Source organism: Emydura macquarii, unplaced genomic scaffold (assembly GCF_026122565.2).
Source record: "Emydura macquarii macquarii isolate MOO-44397 ecotype Brisbane River unplaced genomic scaffold, CSIRO-AGI_Emac_v2 contig_2288, whole genome shotgun sequence".
Taxonomy (NCBI): Eukaryota; Metazoa; Chordata; order Testudines; family Chelidae; genus Emydura; species Emydura macquarii.
In genome coordinates this window covers 36,980-53,106 of record NW_027132425.1, presented here as the reverse complement: position 1 = coordinate 53,106, position 16,127 = coordinate 36,980, and the positions used below count along the sequence as shown (strand labels likewise).

The 16,127-nt window shown below is 57.8% G+C and overlaps 1 protein-coding gene across 2 annotated transcripts in view; it reads right to left on the bottom strand.

The window, feature by feature from the left end:
• Positions 1 to 2,017: 2,017 nt before the first annotated feature.
• The window catches only part of SLC4A3 (solute carrier family 4 member 3), a 49,020-nt gene continuing 34,910 nt past the window's right edge, over positions 2,018 to 16,127 (bottom strand). For both annotated transcript variants that reach the window (XM_067560338.1, XM_067560339.1), the window contains 10 exons: positions 15,433 to 15,657; positions 14,899 to 15,047; positions 11,715 to 11,909; positions 11,006 to 11,212; positions 9,949 to 10,038; positions 7,758 to 7,924; positions 7,026 to 7,279; positions 5,620 to 5,789; positions 5,025 to 5,198; positions 2,018 to 4,130 (listed from right to left, as the gene is read on the bottom strand). In XM_067560338.1, the coding sequence (XP_067416439.1) occupies positions 4,053 to 4,130; positions 5,025 to 5,198; positions 5,620 to 5,789; positions 7,026 to 7,279; positions 7,758 to 7,924; positions 9,949 to 10,038; positions 11,006 to 11,212; positions 11,715 to 11,909; positions 14,899 to 15,047; positions 15,433 to 15,657 (1,709 nt within the window). In that variant the 3' untranslated portion in view covers positions 2,018 to 4,052. The remainder of the gene's footprint in view (positions 4,131 to 5,024; positions 5,199 to 5,619; positions 5,790 to 7,025; positions 7,280 to 7,757; positions 7,925 to 9,948; positions 10,039 to 11,005; positions 11,213 to 11,714; positions 11,910 to 14,898; positions 15,048 to 15,432; positions 15,658 to 16,127) is intronic.

The following is a 16,127-nucleotide window of genomic DNA, read 5'->3' as shown; positions in this document are numbered from 1 at the left end:
GAGGGGGAGAGCTGCTAGCAGGCGAAAGGGGAGGATGAGGATTCTCAGGACAAATGTGGCAGCCAGCTGGGCATCCTCATCAATCATCCGCCATGTGGCCTGTATGGCTAGCGCCTGCTGTCAGCACAGGGCCAGCGCACGTGTGACGCCGTCTCCTCTTTCCCAGTTGCAGCAGCGCTGCAGAGAGCTGGAGCAGGCGCTACAGGCCAGGGAACAGACCACGCTGGAGCATCTGCCAGCAAGTAGGACGGACTCTGCGTCCCTGTGCGACTCGGGTCATTGCTCCACCATGTCACCCACGCCCAGGATTCAAGACTGACTGCTCGTGACGGGGGCGGGACACTGGCGGGATGGACTGGCCGCCTCTATTAATTGATAGACTGAATGTATGTTTGTGTGTGCACCTGCCTCACTGCCCTTCGCTGGCTGGAGGCTGACCTGCTGTGCTGTGTTGCAGGTTCACCTTGCAGGGGCGGGAGACCCACAGATGCCGCTGCCCCTGGTGCGCAGAGATTTGGGGCCACACGTGATTCAGGTGCAGACATTAAACCTGAACAGCCAGGAGCATGAGAACAGGAGAGATTCAGTTCCCCCACCTGTGAGCGGCACCTGCCCAGCAGTGCCCAGTTCAGTTCATCTGAGGAACAAGGCCAAGCTGTGAGCATTCAACATGCCCCACCCAGAACAGTCCTTCCCGAACCCGTGTCTTGCTCAATCCATCCTTTTTCCCTGGCGCCTGGCGCTTCACTGTCATCCGAACACTCGGCCCACCTGCCACCGCGGCCCTGCACAGCGCCAGCCCTAGACCCCGCGTCCAGAGGGGGAGACAATGCAGCCATGATGCTGTGTAATGCCAGTGGTATTTCCAGTTAAATGGGGGAGGGCATAAGCTGTTCCCGTTCTAGGGACCAGGCTAGGGCCCCAGGTCTGCTGGGCTGGCCACCTCCATCAACCAGCCCTGCTGTCATTCAAAGCCTGGAGCTCTCCAAATTAATGCCTGGGCCAGCGCAGCGCTAGCCTCCCCTCCACAAACAACTTTAGCAAAACCAGCCCCAGTCTAGGCCCGAGCGCCCTGCGAGGAAGCTTTGCCCGTCAGTCTCCTGCACAGGGATCCCTCATTCTTCCCCTGCATGATCCCATTTCAGCGCTAGTGCTTTCCCACGACCCCAGCCAGCATGAGTTAAAACGACGTCCTCTGTGCAACGTGACTTCTTCGCGTGCACCACACACACGAGGTCACGCCGCCTGGAGACAGGGCAGGGAGCCAAGGCAGCACAGGGCAAAGCTGGGGTTAGAATCCAGGCATCTTAACTAGCCCTGCTTGAACCTCTAGACCAGTGGTCCCCACACATTTTAGGTCACACCCCCCCCTTACCCATCTGCACCCCCCAAGCTGGGGGGGGGGGCAGGGCCAAGGCTGGGAGCAAGGCCGCGGTGGCCAGGGGTCGAGACTGGGAGTGGGGTCTGGGGCTATGCTGGGAGCTGGATCCAGGAGCCACGGCTGGGGGTGGGATCAGAGCAGTGCTCGGGGCAGAGCGGCATTCCCTCCCCGCCCCCCCATGGGGCCCAGGCCCTGCCCCCCCAAATTCCTCCACGACCCCTAGGGGGCACACCTCATAGTTTGGGGACCTCTGCTGTAGCCAGAGCACGGGGCCAGCTGAAGGAGGATTGTTTCATGTAGGGCAGGGGGTTACTGATGGGCTGCCAGCCAGGAGATCCAGCTGGGTAGGTGCTGGGGCAGCGAGAACTGTGGCGCTGGGGGGCCTCGCCTCGTTGCACACGCCTTCCCCATTTTCTGAGGCACCGGTCGGTCACAGGAGGAATCCAGTCCCCTGACATCCCCCACCCACAGTTCTGTGTGGAAACTGGGATTCAGAGCTGCTTCCTGGCTTCCCACACCAGGGGTGGCCAGCCATGGGTAGGTGGAAGCAGGCTCAGGCAGCCCAGGGGCTCCCAAGGAGCAGCCCTTCCCGGTGGGCTGCAGCATGCGGCTGGAGCTGCACAGAGACTCGAGAGCTCGTTCCTGTCAGGGGTTTATTGGTGCAGCCATTTCCACTAGAGGAGTCACAATGCACAGCCGGGCTGGCAGGGAGGCAGCAACAACAGGCCTCCTACAACAACAGGTAGGACAGGACACACACCGCCACAGAAACACACACACACACATCTCCTAAGCAGGAGGGTGTTGCTGGCATCACAGGGGTGTCGGTGTGCCAAGCTGTGGCCCAGGGGAGCAGGGCCCCTGGCTCTAAGGCTCCTTTCCATGTGGGGCCGTGGAGTCTGAGCCTCCCACACAGTCAGGAGCAACCCCACCCCGCCCTGTGAGCTAGGGGAGGCTCAGCCCCATTTTACAGGCAGGCACTGGGCAGAGAGTCTGTGGCCTGGCCCAGGTCCCACAGCCAGTCTGGGGTGGAGCCAGGACGCCCAGGCCAGCACCATCCCAAGGCCCCCCCTTCTTCTCTTGCCCGTGGGGAGGGGCTGGGGAGCCTGCCTTCTCACATCAGGGCTCCCTGCCCAGCCGAGCTCTGGTGCCTGTGATCCTCGGTGTCCGTGCCCCAGCTGCAGGCTGTGAGCGCCCCTGCCAATCTCTCAGCCAGCTCTGGCCAGACCTGCAGGGAGAGCTGGGCTCTGCAGGACCCCACATGGAGTCAGACCCTGACAGCTGGAGAGACCTTGGGGGAAGACATTCGGGTTGCCCAGGGGATTGCAGGACAGGCCTGGGTGCCAAGGGCTCCGGCTAGTCCATGTTCCTGGCCTCCAGACACTGGGTGGGCCGGTTACGGGGACAGGAGAGGTGGGGAGCCACAGCGATTCAGTCACCAGGCCCAATCACTGCAGGGGAGGCTGTGTGTCCTGGTGCCCTGAACACCAGTGCTGTGGGTGCCTGAAACTGGGACGGCTGGCTGGAGCCCACCGGGGCAAAATGCCACTTAGTGGGGACAAGGTGGGGGAGGGTACGTCTTGGGTTGGACCAGCTTCTGTTGGTCAGAGACCCGCTGTCGCCTTGAAGAACAGCTCCGTGTCGCACGCAAGCTGGTCTCTCAGCAGCAGGAGTTGGTCCAATGAAAGATATTCCCGCCCCCTTGTCTCTCTAGATCCTGGGACCGCCAAGGCTACAACAACCCTGCGTACGGAGTGGAAGAGCCGTTCCCCTGGCAGCCCTCGCAGGCGTCTCTGCTGCCATCGCAGTCGTTAACACCGAGGAAGAGCTGGTGCCCATGGGAATGGCTGGCACCGCAGACACCTCCACCCCCAAAACACAACCTGGAGTGCGCAGCTGGGAACGGGACTCGGACAGGAGCGGGGGGGATGGGCATTTGAATTCCTTGGGGCTCCAGAGGTGAGCCCCTGCCTGTCCACAGGGACAGTGCCGTTGTTGGGATACTGGTACATGGGCCAGCAGCACAGAGAGCCAGGGGCAGGGACTGGGACACAGGCTGCTGAGTCCCCATAATCTTGGCCTGGTTTTATAGCCAGTGCTGCAGCCTGTACGGATCGGCAGAGTGGCAGAGCAGCGGTGCTGACACACCGGACTGGGCAGGGCAGAGACGCAAAGCAGCCCGTGGCAGAGAGTCATGCGAGAGCCCAGCCAGGGACCGGGGCACCCCAGCCTGGGGGCGGCGGAGAGCCTTGCCCTGTCCAGGCAGAGTCCGGCCTGCCACTGGGACTGGCGTGCTGTGCGGGGCCCATGCTGCCTCCTGCTGACGGGAGCGTGGCACCCGGGTTGGCGTTTGGAGCTAGAGCTCCGTGGTGAGAATGGGAGGTGGGGGTAACCCATGTGCCAAATGCAACCCCTGTCTCCAAGGAGGGCCGGGGGAGCCCCAGGACCCGAGGGAACGGCTGGATCCAGGTGGAGACAGACTAACGCTTCCACTGAGTGAATGACAGGTGGGGGCAGGAACAGCCCAGCCCCCCTCCCGCCAGGGTTACGACACAGCTGTTCTTTGGCCCAGAGAGGAGAACATCGGATGTGTAGTACGTGATCGGTCCTTAGCCAGGGAGAATGCGCAGGGACGAGCGGCTTTCCACAGGGCGGGGGGCAGAGCAGCCGCTCACACAGGCATGTGCATCTCGTTGTACTCATCCCGCCCATCCTCGTCGAAGTTCGGCTCCGCGTCCTCTGCGTCCAGCTGTGGGCAGAGGCAGAAAGCAGACAGTGGCAGGGCAGCGAGCAGAGCGGGGGCTCCACACCTCCCGGTGAGCCATCCCGCCAATCCAGACACCAGCCCCAGCGGGCAGGGACCGGGGCCCGCACCCACCGCCCAGGGAAGAGTCAGGCTAGGAGGCGACTGGTAACAAGCGCTGTGCCTGTGACGTCAGAGGCTGCTCACGTTGTCTCCTGCTTTCCTTCCACCTCCCCCTCCCGTCCGGCCCATCCCCCTGCCCACATCCCCCTGCCCCTGGTAGCTCCCGTGCCACCGGTGGCTCTGGTGCTGGTGGGCAGCCTGTCTCCTCCTTTGCTACACGGCAGCAGCCCCTAGGAAAGGCAGTGAAGCTCCTCCTCACCTCCAGCTGCTGACCCAGGCTCTTCCCTCGATGAGGACCCTGGGTGCCAGCAGCAGAAGATGGAGAGGCGGCCCCAGCACCCTACGAGCACAGCTTGGAGACCCCTGTGCTTGACTAGATGAACGTCCCTGGTAGATGGGCGTTGGCTGGGCTGTCCAAGCCACGGCCATGGAGGGGAAGGCCAGGTGTCTCCAGCCCTGAGCGTGGAGAGAGATGGAGCAGGGAGCCTCCTTCCAGGCTTCTGCTTGGCAGTAGCTCTGCGCCCTTCCCCACACCCCATCTGCACCTCCCAGATTGTGAGCTCACTGGCGCAGGGACCCCCGGCTCTGTTGGAAGGTGCTGGGCCCGGCCTGGGCACTACTGCAGATAAACCACCACCCACAGCACCGCCGGCGAGAGCAGCGTCTTCGCAGGCCAAGGCTCTCATGGCCCCGCCGTGCAGGCAGTGCCCTGCATGCCTAAGAAACCGGAGGACAGCTGTGTGCCGGGGAGCAGACGTGGGCCGGAGATCTGCTTACGGCTTTGAGCTCCCTGTCCTGAAAGAAGCGGGGCAGCAGGAAGCGACGTAAGGGCACCGTCATGATCAGGACAAAGGGGAAAGCTAAGGAGGCCACTGTTGACTTCACCACCCACAGCACCACGATGCAGGCCAGCTGAATGCAGGTGAAGAGGTTCATTCGCCAGGTCTTCACCTGGGGACACAAGTGCAGCCTAGCAACGCACCATCCCTCAGGAGAGAAGCCACCCTCCCCATCTACAGCCCCGTCCTCCGCCCGCCCAGCTCGGCTCCCCGTCTACAGCCCCGTCCTCCGCCCGCCCAGCTGTGGAAGAACCCAAACTCGGGTCCTTACTAACATGTCCGTTGCCTAGCGGATGGTCCAGAATAAACCAAACAACAGATTAGCAAAGTCAGAGTTTATACAGCCCCGTCCTCCGCCCGCCCAGCTTGGCTCCGCGTCTACAGCACGGCCGCACTGGGCCCCTCCAGCCAGCGTACAGACAGCTCCCCACTTACATCTACCGCCCATGGCCTCTCATCCTACCTAGTGCCCACCCGCCAGTCCCCCCGTCTCTCAGCCCCAGCCCCTCCCAAAGAGCCCCTGGCTCACTCACCTTGACGACGTAGATGTGGTCCGGGTGGTGCTTGGAGGGCATGAAGATGAGGAGGAGACGCTCATAGAGCTGGATGCCGGTGAGAGACGTGACCCCCATGTAGAGGAAGATCCCGAAGAGCACAGCCAGGGGGATCCGGCGCAGCATGTTACCCATCACGATGGACAAGCCTGCAAGGACAGAGCTCAGGACACACCACTCACCCACGCCTGCTGCCTCCGCACCTGCATGCCCGGTGCACCTGGAGCATTGTCCTGGCACCCCCTGCCTTTCTCTCTATCTACCATTGAGTGCAGGGTAGGTTCTGCTCAGTGAGGAGCCCCCAGCTGGGGGGCTGTGGAGAGCAGGATGGGGCGCTGGCCGGGGGGAGCTGTCGGGGGTATGGGTGGGGGGCACCGGGTACAGGTTCTGGCTGCGGGAAGCTCCTAGCTAAGGGAGCTGTAGAGGGAGGGACAAGGGCACATGCTGTAGGGAGCAGGCCTGGGGTAGGATTGCTGGGTGTGAAGAGATGTGGTAGGGTCACTGGCCGTGGGGAGCTGTGGGGAGCAGGCCTGGGGTGCTGGCGGACACGGGGAAGTAGTGCTCGCCTTGGGGGGCAGGTAGGGGTGCTGGATGTAGGAGGCTGTGAGACACAGGGTAGGAGTGCTGGTTGTGGGGGCAGGGTTGGGGCGATGGCCGTGAAGTAGGGGCAATGGCCATGGGGTGAAGCACTGGGTATGGGGGTGGGGTAGGGGCAACGGCCACGAGATAGGGGCACTGCGTAGCTAGGCCTGACCTGACCTGAATAATTACCATCTGGAGAGAGGCCTCATTTCTTGGAGGACAGAATTCGAGAGGTGAATAGATCATTAGGTCAAAAAAGATAAGACTGTCTGAGCCAGCTAAGACAGGCGGGAGAACTCCCAGGGAACCGTTTACTAACAATGGACAAGATTAGAGAGAACATGGAGGCGAGTTGGGAGTAATTGAGTGTGGACAATTCGTGGACGACACAAGCTACACAGGATTGGGTCCTGAAAATGGGTGATGCCACGTACAGGAGGTGTAAATGCATGTCAAGGAAGAGGCTTGCTGTGTAACTTTGGAGGTGTGCTATGCCCTAGACCCACCCCCGACGCTTGAGTCTGACCAACTCAGCGTAGTTTTGCGGTGTGCCAAATAATGGCGCCTGAGTGATGAAATCTGGAATCCAGCAGTGTTTTGGATTCCAGAGAACGGGACGAAGTGTTCTCCCAGAACTGGACAGGCGGCCTGGATAAGCCATGTGGAAAAGGTCTTGGATGGAGTCCCAACGGGCTGGGGAGGGGTGTGTGTGTGTGGGGGGGGTAGATCCACTGACCACAGGCTGCTGCTGACCATATCCCTTGGCAACCCGGGGCCCCCAGGCTGAGTCGCTTGGAGCTCACCAACAAGGACGGCTATTACAACGCCCGTCACGCGCTGCTCCTTCACCTCCTCGATCTTCGGCTTCTCCCCAGGGGCGATGGCCTTGCTCATGACCGTCAGGGCATTGACGTGGGTGACCGAGCGCACGGTGGCAGCGGTCAGCCACGGGAGCCCAAACAGTGCACACAGCCCACCCATGGTGCCGATAAGCAGCAGGTCCAGATGGAAACCACAGCCTTTCAGCAGCTTCCTCTCCTTCTTACTGACAATCAGGCTGGAGGGGAGAGGAGCAGAGGGTCCCGCTGTCAGTGCCAGGCCTCGTCAGCCCTGAGTCCCACCCTGCAGTGGCGTTGCTGGGACAGAGCAAGTGCCCAATGGCCCCTGGAGCAGGGAGAACCTGGCTGGGAGCTTTGCTCACCTTACCGCACAGAGGGGAGAGGGGACATCTTTGTCCTCCTGGCCATCATCCTGTCTGCCAACCCCAAGGGATGGGCTCCCTTCCTGGATTAGGCTGGGACAGGCTGTGCAGACTGCACCGGGGAGGGGAGGGGAATACACAGCCACAGTTGGGCAGGAAGGGCCAGGGCGGGAGAGCCCCAGGGAGCAGAGGCTGGAACTACAGGACCCTGCCTCCCCGCATCCACAGTGGGCATCTCCCAGGGCCCAGCAGAGTCAAGAACACCCTCCAGGCCTCTCGCCACACGGCTGCCAGAGGCCGGAGGGAGCTGGGGCTTGCAGAGAGCAGTACTCACGTGGTGATCTGGGTCTCCATGAAAATGAGGATGAAGACCAGGAGTGCAGGGATGGCTGAAGCAAACATCATCCACATTGGAAAGGCCTGTCTGCTGCCCATGGGGTGAATGAACCAGCTGCGCTTGTGCGGAGATGTGACTGAGAGTCCAGAGGGGACATTCAGCTTCTGTCAGAGCAGCCCAAGACCCAACCTTTAATCATCAACATTCAGCCCCACCATCCCCCATGGCTGCGACCCGGCTCCCGGTGCCGCCGGGATCCTCGGCCCCACACGGCTCCCGGTGCCGCCGGGATCCTCGGCCCCACACGGCTCCCGGTGCCGCCGGGATCCTCGGCCCCACACGGCTCTCGGTGCCGCCGGGATCTGCGGCCCCACCCGGCTCTGACCCGGCTCTCGGTATTATACGTGTTAAAACCAGAAGGGGCCATTATAACACCCGGTCTGACCCTCTGCACAGCACAAGCCAGACACCGTCATCCATCAGCTCCTGCATCCAGCCCATCTGCTGTGACTGAGATAGCGTGCAGCTTACAGAAAGACGTCTGGGCTTGACATGACGACTCAGTGATGGAGAAGCTCCACAACCATGGGTGACCTGTTCCCTCCCTGTTAAAACACGCGGGCCTTATTTCTAGTCTGGGGCTGTCTCGCTGTAGCTCCCATCTGCCGGATGTCGCTCTGCCTTCGTCTGGCAGATTAAGGCGCATTTTGCTCTTGGAGCTGGTCTGCGTGGTACATGAGTCTGAAGCAGAGGGTGTGAGTCCTACTGAGCGAGCGTGCCTCGTACCCTGCCAGGGGCTGGCCCTGGAGCGGGGAAGGCACCCAGCCTGCCTGTGACAGCCTCTGCTCAGGAGAACGAAGCACCCCGCGCTTGCTGGATGGCAGTTAACTAGGTAAGGAGCCCCTGGGACAGGGAGCAGAGCACGGAGCGCGAAAGCTCCTAAAGACAGCTCCTCTCAGAGGGGAGCTCGGTAGTGCCCCCATCAGGAGGAGGCTCCCCGGGAAAGAGCAGTGAATGCCAAGCCCTAGCAGAACTGGGTCCCAGTGAGATGACCTCACCAGGTTGCAGCAGGCGCTGCAGATCACAAGGGAATTAGAGGCCATTCTGGAGAAAGGCTGCCTTGGTTTGAAGCCTGTTGGGGCTGTTCCCCAGAGGCCCTGGCTCCAGACGAGGATTCTGGATTGAGAGGGCCTCACTGGTAAGAAGCCTGGATGGAGGCGGGAGACGGACAAAAGTGGAGTTGATGGACTCAGCCCCTTTCTTCCTTCTCCCCACCCAGCTAGGATGCTGGTGTGGAGACTCATCTGTGAGACACATTTCACCATTTTGGATTAAACAAACTAGACGCCTGAAGGGGCACAGCTCTCTCTCTATATATATGCGCCTCGTTGAATGTATTGGAAGTGTGCTAAGGGAAACTGAGGCAGGGATGCAACCAGGGTTCCATGTACTACGTGGTCTGGGGGACCCTGCTGGTGCGCACAAAAAGTTCCCATTTCAACAGTACTCCATTAACACGCATTAGGGACTTTTAGTGAACGACAGCAGGGCCCGCACTGGCCAGCTAGTGCACAACATGCTAGTGTGCACTAGAATTCACACTCCCTGGGCAGACTAACGCACCATGTAGACAAGCCAGAAACCTCCCTCCAAGGAGGTACTCGCATACAGTGATCAGGTCACCTCGTCACCCCGCTGGGATACACTAAATACAATGAGCTCCTTAATCTCACCACGAGGCAGGTTTTCCAGATCCCCTTTCAGTTGTTCAGCATTCCTTCTGAAGTGTGGACACCAAAACTGGACACAGACTCCAGGAATGGTTCCCGTAATGCTGTATTCTGCGGGAATACCACCTCCCTTCTCCTATTTCAGTTGCACAGACCCTCAGTTGAACACAGTTCTAATCCAGCTCTTGGTATCACGCAGACCCTCAAACTTGCATAGCTCTGATCTGGATCTTGGTGTCCCTTATGACTCTGACCCACATCTTGGAAGGATTCAGTGCCTCCTGGGGCTTTCTCCCATAGCTCTGATTCACAGGAGTATGTGCACAAAAATCTCTCGTACTGACCGAGAAGGTGGGAAACCCCGAAACATCTAGCTACCCAAGCGCAGAGAACGGAATGGTCAGTGGTCCCCCACTTGCAGGTCTACTGTTGGGCCTGAAGGTAGCGCCAGCACCTACCTGTGTGTACGTATCTGTGATGGTGTAATCCACCAGGACCATGACCAGGATCGAGATGGGGATTCCAAAGTCTCCAATGATCCGTCGAGCCTGCAAAGCAAATGCATTTCAGTAGGAACAGAGATGGAATGCCCGGCGCAAGCTCTTAGACACTGCGACGACGCCAGGCGCTATACATGGCTCTCAGACAGACAGACCACCCATCCCAGCCTAGGGACAGGCCAGCTGCCTAGCAAAATTGGGAAAGCTACTAATGAGCAGAGGATACAGGTCCCTCCCTGACCCCACTGGGCTGCTTTTCTCTTGGTTGGGCCCCAGCTGCTCTCTAGCCACGTTCAGGTACCTGGCTGCTCCAGACACCATCTGGCCCCTGGCAGACTAGGTGGGAAGTCAGCAGTCACCGGGCTCATTCTAGCTGGAAATTCCTCAGAGAAGCACTTGGGTAATGTGGCACTGAGATGGGATCCCAGAGAGAACCAAAATAAGTTTATCCCTCCTTCCAGGCCAGGTTGTTCTGACCAGATACTGGAGTCCAGTCTCCTAAGCCTGATATATGGAGACTCAGATACCCGCTAGTCCCTCTGTCTGTAAAGCTCCAGTTTAGCAGACCCCGGACTATGGCTCCAGCCAGAGAAGCCTGGCTGAGGGCCTGAAGAGTTTGGGCCCAAGCAGTGTTTGTGCTGCTGGATCCCTCCATCGGAGATACCCTGAGGCAGACGTAGACAGGACAGATAAGTGTCAGCAGCAGCCAGGTCTTGTCTATGGCCTGGACGCCTGCCCTCTCAAATGGCATTCAGAGCATGTTGGCATGTCGTTTAGTGGGGAGGTCCCGGATGGTCCCAAACTCACCTGCAGAGAGACAAGACCGCAGGGTGCCAGATCTCCCTACCAGCACAGACAGCCCTTGCGCACACAGTGAGTGAACCAGGGCAGGGTACCAGGTTCAGATATGCTAGAATGGATAATGCAGCTGCTACAGAGGGCAGAAGTCTGCAGACAGAAGGGATGCATCATGGGTGAAGGGGCCATTCTGGCTGGACCCCTTGGGACATCTTACCTTTCCACCTAAGAAACGGCTGTTCTTGAACTTGCGCATAAAGAAAGCAATGAAGAAGGTGCCCAGCATGAGGATGAGTGAGAGGAGGGCTGTATTAGGCTGCATCCTGGTTTCCAGGGCCATGGCATCAGCAGAGAGCGTGCTGGCATTCAGGCCACTCTGCAAACTCGGCGGGTAAAATTTCAGCAAAGGATGCTCTGCAAACACCTGGACAGGTGAGACAAGCAGAGAGTGCTGTCACCACCCGTGCAGGGGTGGGGTGGAGGTAGAGAGCAGAGTGTGAGCACAACCCTCTGGTTTGCCAATCCCATCACTTCACATCCCCGAATAGCTCATCTCACAATCTACCCACACAAGTGAGGTTGGAGAAGAAAGAAAAGGAAAAACTGGTTGCTTTTCAAGTGACTGCTACAGGAGAAGGAAGAGTGTGTGTTTGGGGTGTGTCCTGTGAAGTTTCCCCCAATCCCTGCGCACAGCAGCCTAGTTACAGCGCCCAGGGGGCACTTATGTTTGGAGAGTTTGAGGGGTGACAAAGATTTGTTTTCCAGGCCCAGCCAGAAATGCTAAGGCAGCTCTGGCCCTGCGTCAGAGACACTGTTCTTATTGTTCTCTCTATTGATTGTGGGAGGCCTTGGCCACTCAGGCAGTAGGTTCCTAGATCAGACAGATGGACAGACACTCTGCAGCACATATCCTGGGGAAGGTTCACCTGGTAGAGTTTGTAGAAGGTTTCGTAGATGAAGATGAGGGAGATGAGGAAGGCAAAGATCTCTTGTGTGAAGGGAGAGATGTATCGCACCAAGAAGCTGCCTTCAGCTGACACAATGATGAAGATGAAGACGATGAGCCACAGGCCAATCCACACTCTGCCCGTCAGGTACTCGATGCTTTGGCTCTGGCAGAACTGAAATGGGGAAAAAAGGGGTTAGTCACGCCCCATAGGGCAACCTCTCTCCTCTGTTCTCCCACACACACCCTCCTCCCCTCTCCCCCATTTACCCACTGCTGGGATGGCTTATGTACATCTTTCACATAGCCTGGCAGGGAAGGGGTTAAGGTAGGGCTGGAGAGAACAGGAAAGGCTTCAGATCTGTGTATTAATAGCTGTTGTTTCACTGGGCCTGTCCTGCTCTAAACGGTTGTGGTAGTTCCCTAGGGCACACACAAGGGCATACTGTGTACTGCACGTCTCCTCTGCCCTGCTACCATGCGACACAGAAGCCATGACCCCGGTACATGACCCCGGTACGACTCCTACTCAGTCTAGTCAACTGCCCATCCCAGCCCATTCCCAGGAGAGACGGGTCTGCATGACAAAACGCCAATGACAAAAGTGCCAAGAGCCCAGCTGTAGGCACATAAAGGAACTCTGCCAAGCAACAGCAGCAGACACTATGCTTCAGCCAAAGCACCATACACTCCATCCCAAGCCACAAACACACTTCACTCCAGTTCAGGCCTGGAACCACAATACAGACAACCTCCCTCAAGCACACAGAGTGCATAATCAGTACTCCGAACAAACCACAAACCACAAGATGCTTGACTGCTAGAGAGCGCATCTCTCTAGCCCTTCACCAGTTACAATCTCCACAACCACAATTTAGTAATCTAACGACAACGCTACATGTCATCGTAGGACTGTTGACCAGATGGCGGGCACCACTTTCTATGCATTTTATAGATTTCCAAGAAGCCACTGAGACAGTGGATAGAACAGTTTTATGGAAGTTGCTATGCTGCTATGGAACCCCTCAGAAATTTTTATTCAGAGCTTTTCTGAAAATAGGATTACGTGTCAAGTGATACATAACTGATTAAGCCACTCGAGGTTACTATGGGCATCTGATAAAGATGTCTTATGTCACCCATCATCTTTTTACTGGCAGTGGATTGGGTAATGAGAAAGACCACAAAACAACCAAGAGACAGACAATGGACTGTCGCACAGAAGTTAGAGGACCCTGACTTTGCAGATGACATCAACTTTGCTATCCTGTGCCCTTAGACATGCAAGCCAAAACAGATGATCTCCAGGCCTATGCAAAATTAGTAGGGTTGAAGATCAACACAGAGAAAACTAACACCATTAGAATCAACACACATGACACACTAACAACACTTTCTGGGACTGACATAGAAGAGGTCTGATATTTCACATATCTTGGTAGCATTGTAAATTCAACAAGAGGAACAGATAAGGACGTGAAAGCCAGAATAGCAAAAAGCTAGACGTGTTTTGTAACTCTAAAACCAATCTGGGAAAACCGAAATCTTGCCTTCCACACTGAACTTCAAATATTTAACACAATTGTAAAGTTGGTCTTACTAGAGGGTGTTGAAACTTGGAGACTTACTATCTAAACTCCAAGTTTTCATAAACAGCTGCCTTAGGCAAATCCTCAATAGCGATGGCCAGAAAAAAAATCACAAAGAACTCTGAAAGAGGATGAAACAGAAACCAATAGGACAAGTTACAGAACAAAAATGGAGACGGCTAGAACACGGGTGGAGAAAAGACCCGAATAACATGACAAGACAGGTGCTGGACTGGAACCCCAGGGCAAGAGGTGTTGAGGGAGACCAAGGATAACACGCAAACACACAACAGAAGCAGAATTGAGAGCTCCCAGAATGACATAGGAAGAAGCTAAGGCTGCAGCTGGAGGCTGGCAAAGATGGAAGCCAGTGGTGAGGTTGTGTTCTGCATGGACTAGAGAGGCACAAGACAGAGAGCACCTGAGGCACAGACTCGCTGGCCAAGAGTGATTAGAACCACCGTACCTGAGACGAGGGGGACACACAAAGACCTTTTCCATTCCACGCTCCACGACATAAAGCAACACAAGAATGAGACTTCTCCAAACTGGCTGGCACAGAGCTTTCCTGAACAGTACCTCGGGATAAGCCCGAGAGGCAGCACAAATACGCACAATATAAAACCCCTGCTCCCACATCGGACACAAAGAATAATGCTGGGTGAGCAGTTACTACTGGGAAAATGCTCCTTGAAAGACTTGACCGTACCTCATCGGGTGCAGACAACACTGGGGTACAGGTAACTGAAACGGGACAACGCCCCAAATGAGAGGAGGAAAAGTGACAGAGAAAAGGAGAGTGGGCTGCACGTGTAAACTCTCAGCACAGCAACGCCCTGGCTGGGATGATTTAGTGGGGCCTGATCCTGCTCTGAGCAGGGGTTGGACTAGACACCTCCTGAGGCCCCTTCCAACCTTCGTCTGCTAGGGCTCTATGAAAGCAGATGAGGCCTAGTCTGGGCCTGAGCTTCTGTCAGGGCGGCTGGCGAGGGCAAGGGCAGCACTGGGGAGCACTAACAACGTTCACAATCCGAGGTGCATTCAGTGTCATACTGACCATGGTGGCAAGAGGCAGAACTAGCTGTGGTGTGAGCTGGAAAGGATCAGCGTGGGGCAGGGCTAGGACTGGTGAACAGTGAAACGGTCACTGACAGTCTGAGGGGGGCAGGGCTAGCACTGGTGAACAGTGAAACGGTCACGGACAGTCTGAGGGGGGGCAGGGCTAGGACTGGTGAACAGTGAAACGGTCACGGACAGTCTGAGGGGGGCAGGGCTAGCACTGGTGAACAGTGAAACGGTCACGGACGGTCTGAGGGGGGGCAGGGCTAGGACTGGTGAACAGTGAAACGGTCACGGACAGTCTGAGGGGGGGCAGGGCTAGGACTGGTGAACAGTGAAACGGTCACGGACAGTCTGAGGAGCCCCAAAGGGTCCGCACAAAGGTGTAGGCGTCCCTCCGTTCGGCATCAGAGAAGTGCAGCTAGCCGCTCTGACCAGACAAACCAGGGCAAGTGACGCACAATACGGTGGCAGAGGAAGCGTGGCGCAGGGTGAGACATGCTGGTTTACAAGTACCTTGAAAAAAGCTTCTTCAAACACCAGAAGGGGCCCCGAGAAGCCAATGACAAGGAGTGGCTGAGCTCCAAGCAGGGAGAACAGGATCCCCAGAACAGAGGTGGAGATGATCAGCTCCGAGACCCCCATGAGACCCTCTGTCTTCTCTCCTGAGAGAGAGAACAATGGAATGAGACCCGAAGCCCTGCAGAGAGCACAGTCTCCCCTGGTTTTACTCTGGCTGCGCTACACCCACCTGCAGACACACCATGCATGGGCAGGGGGCTCACATTCGAGGGGAGAGCCCCTCGTTACTCTGCTGTGACTCCGCTCGGAGCCCTGCATGCAAACACACTGCAGAGTGTCCACCACAAACGCATCAGGAGCCAGAGGGGGGAGTAAAAGAGCCGTGTGTGTAGCACAACTACAACCTCCTGAGAGCAGCGCACAGCCCTGAGCCCAGGGCAGGCGCCGGATCTCAAAGAGGCAGCGCCAGCGCCCCGAGTCCAGCCAGGCTAGTTTGTGCAAAGAGCAGACAGAAAGCAGGCCCATTACCTAGGAGTCCCCCGAAGGTGATGGCAGGAGAGAGAGCAGCAAAGTAGATGAAGAGAACGGCTGCAAGGCACTGGCTGTGCACGGCGTCTCTGATGTCACTGAGATATTTGGGGTACCTGCGCTTTATGTCCCGGACCAGACCTCCAAAACAAATGCCGGTGCGCCTCAAAGGGTCATCCTCAGCATCTCCCTCCTCTTCCTCCTCGGCCTTCACTTCACACAGCTCTGGGGAGACGTGGGGCACAGGGGTTACAATGGGAACTTAGGAACAAGAACCAGCTTCCTCTGGGTGCAGATCCTGGCACGTGCGCATCTCCCACAGAACAGGCTAGAAGGGCAAACTCTCAACAGGCTCCATACACACCCCACATAAAATCTGGGCTTCCCCCACCACACCTGTGGCTATGCCCCGCCCCGCTGGACCTCCCACCCCCACGGCCACGCTCCGCCCCCTCCTCCACAGCCTCCCACGTCTGCAGCCATGCTCCGCCCACTAGGCCTCCCCCCCCTCCCGTCATGCACTGCCTCTGGGCCTCCCCATCTCTGTTGCAGGACTCAGTCCCAGCTCACCCCACACTGGCTGTCCTCACTTTATCCTGTGCTAGCGGGAGGCACAGAGGCTCCTAGCCAGAGCCCATGGCACACCCCACTGCACCCACCCAGGGCAGACAGGGAGACACTGGGTGCAGACTCAT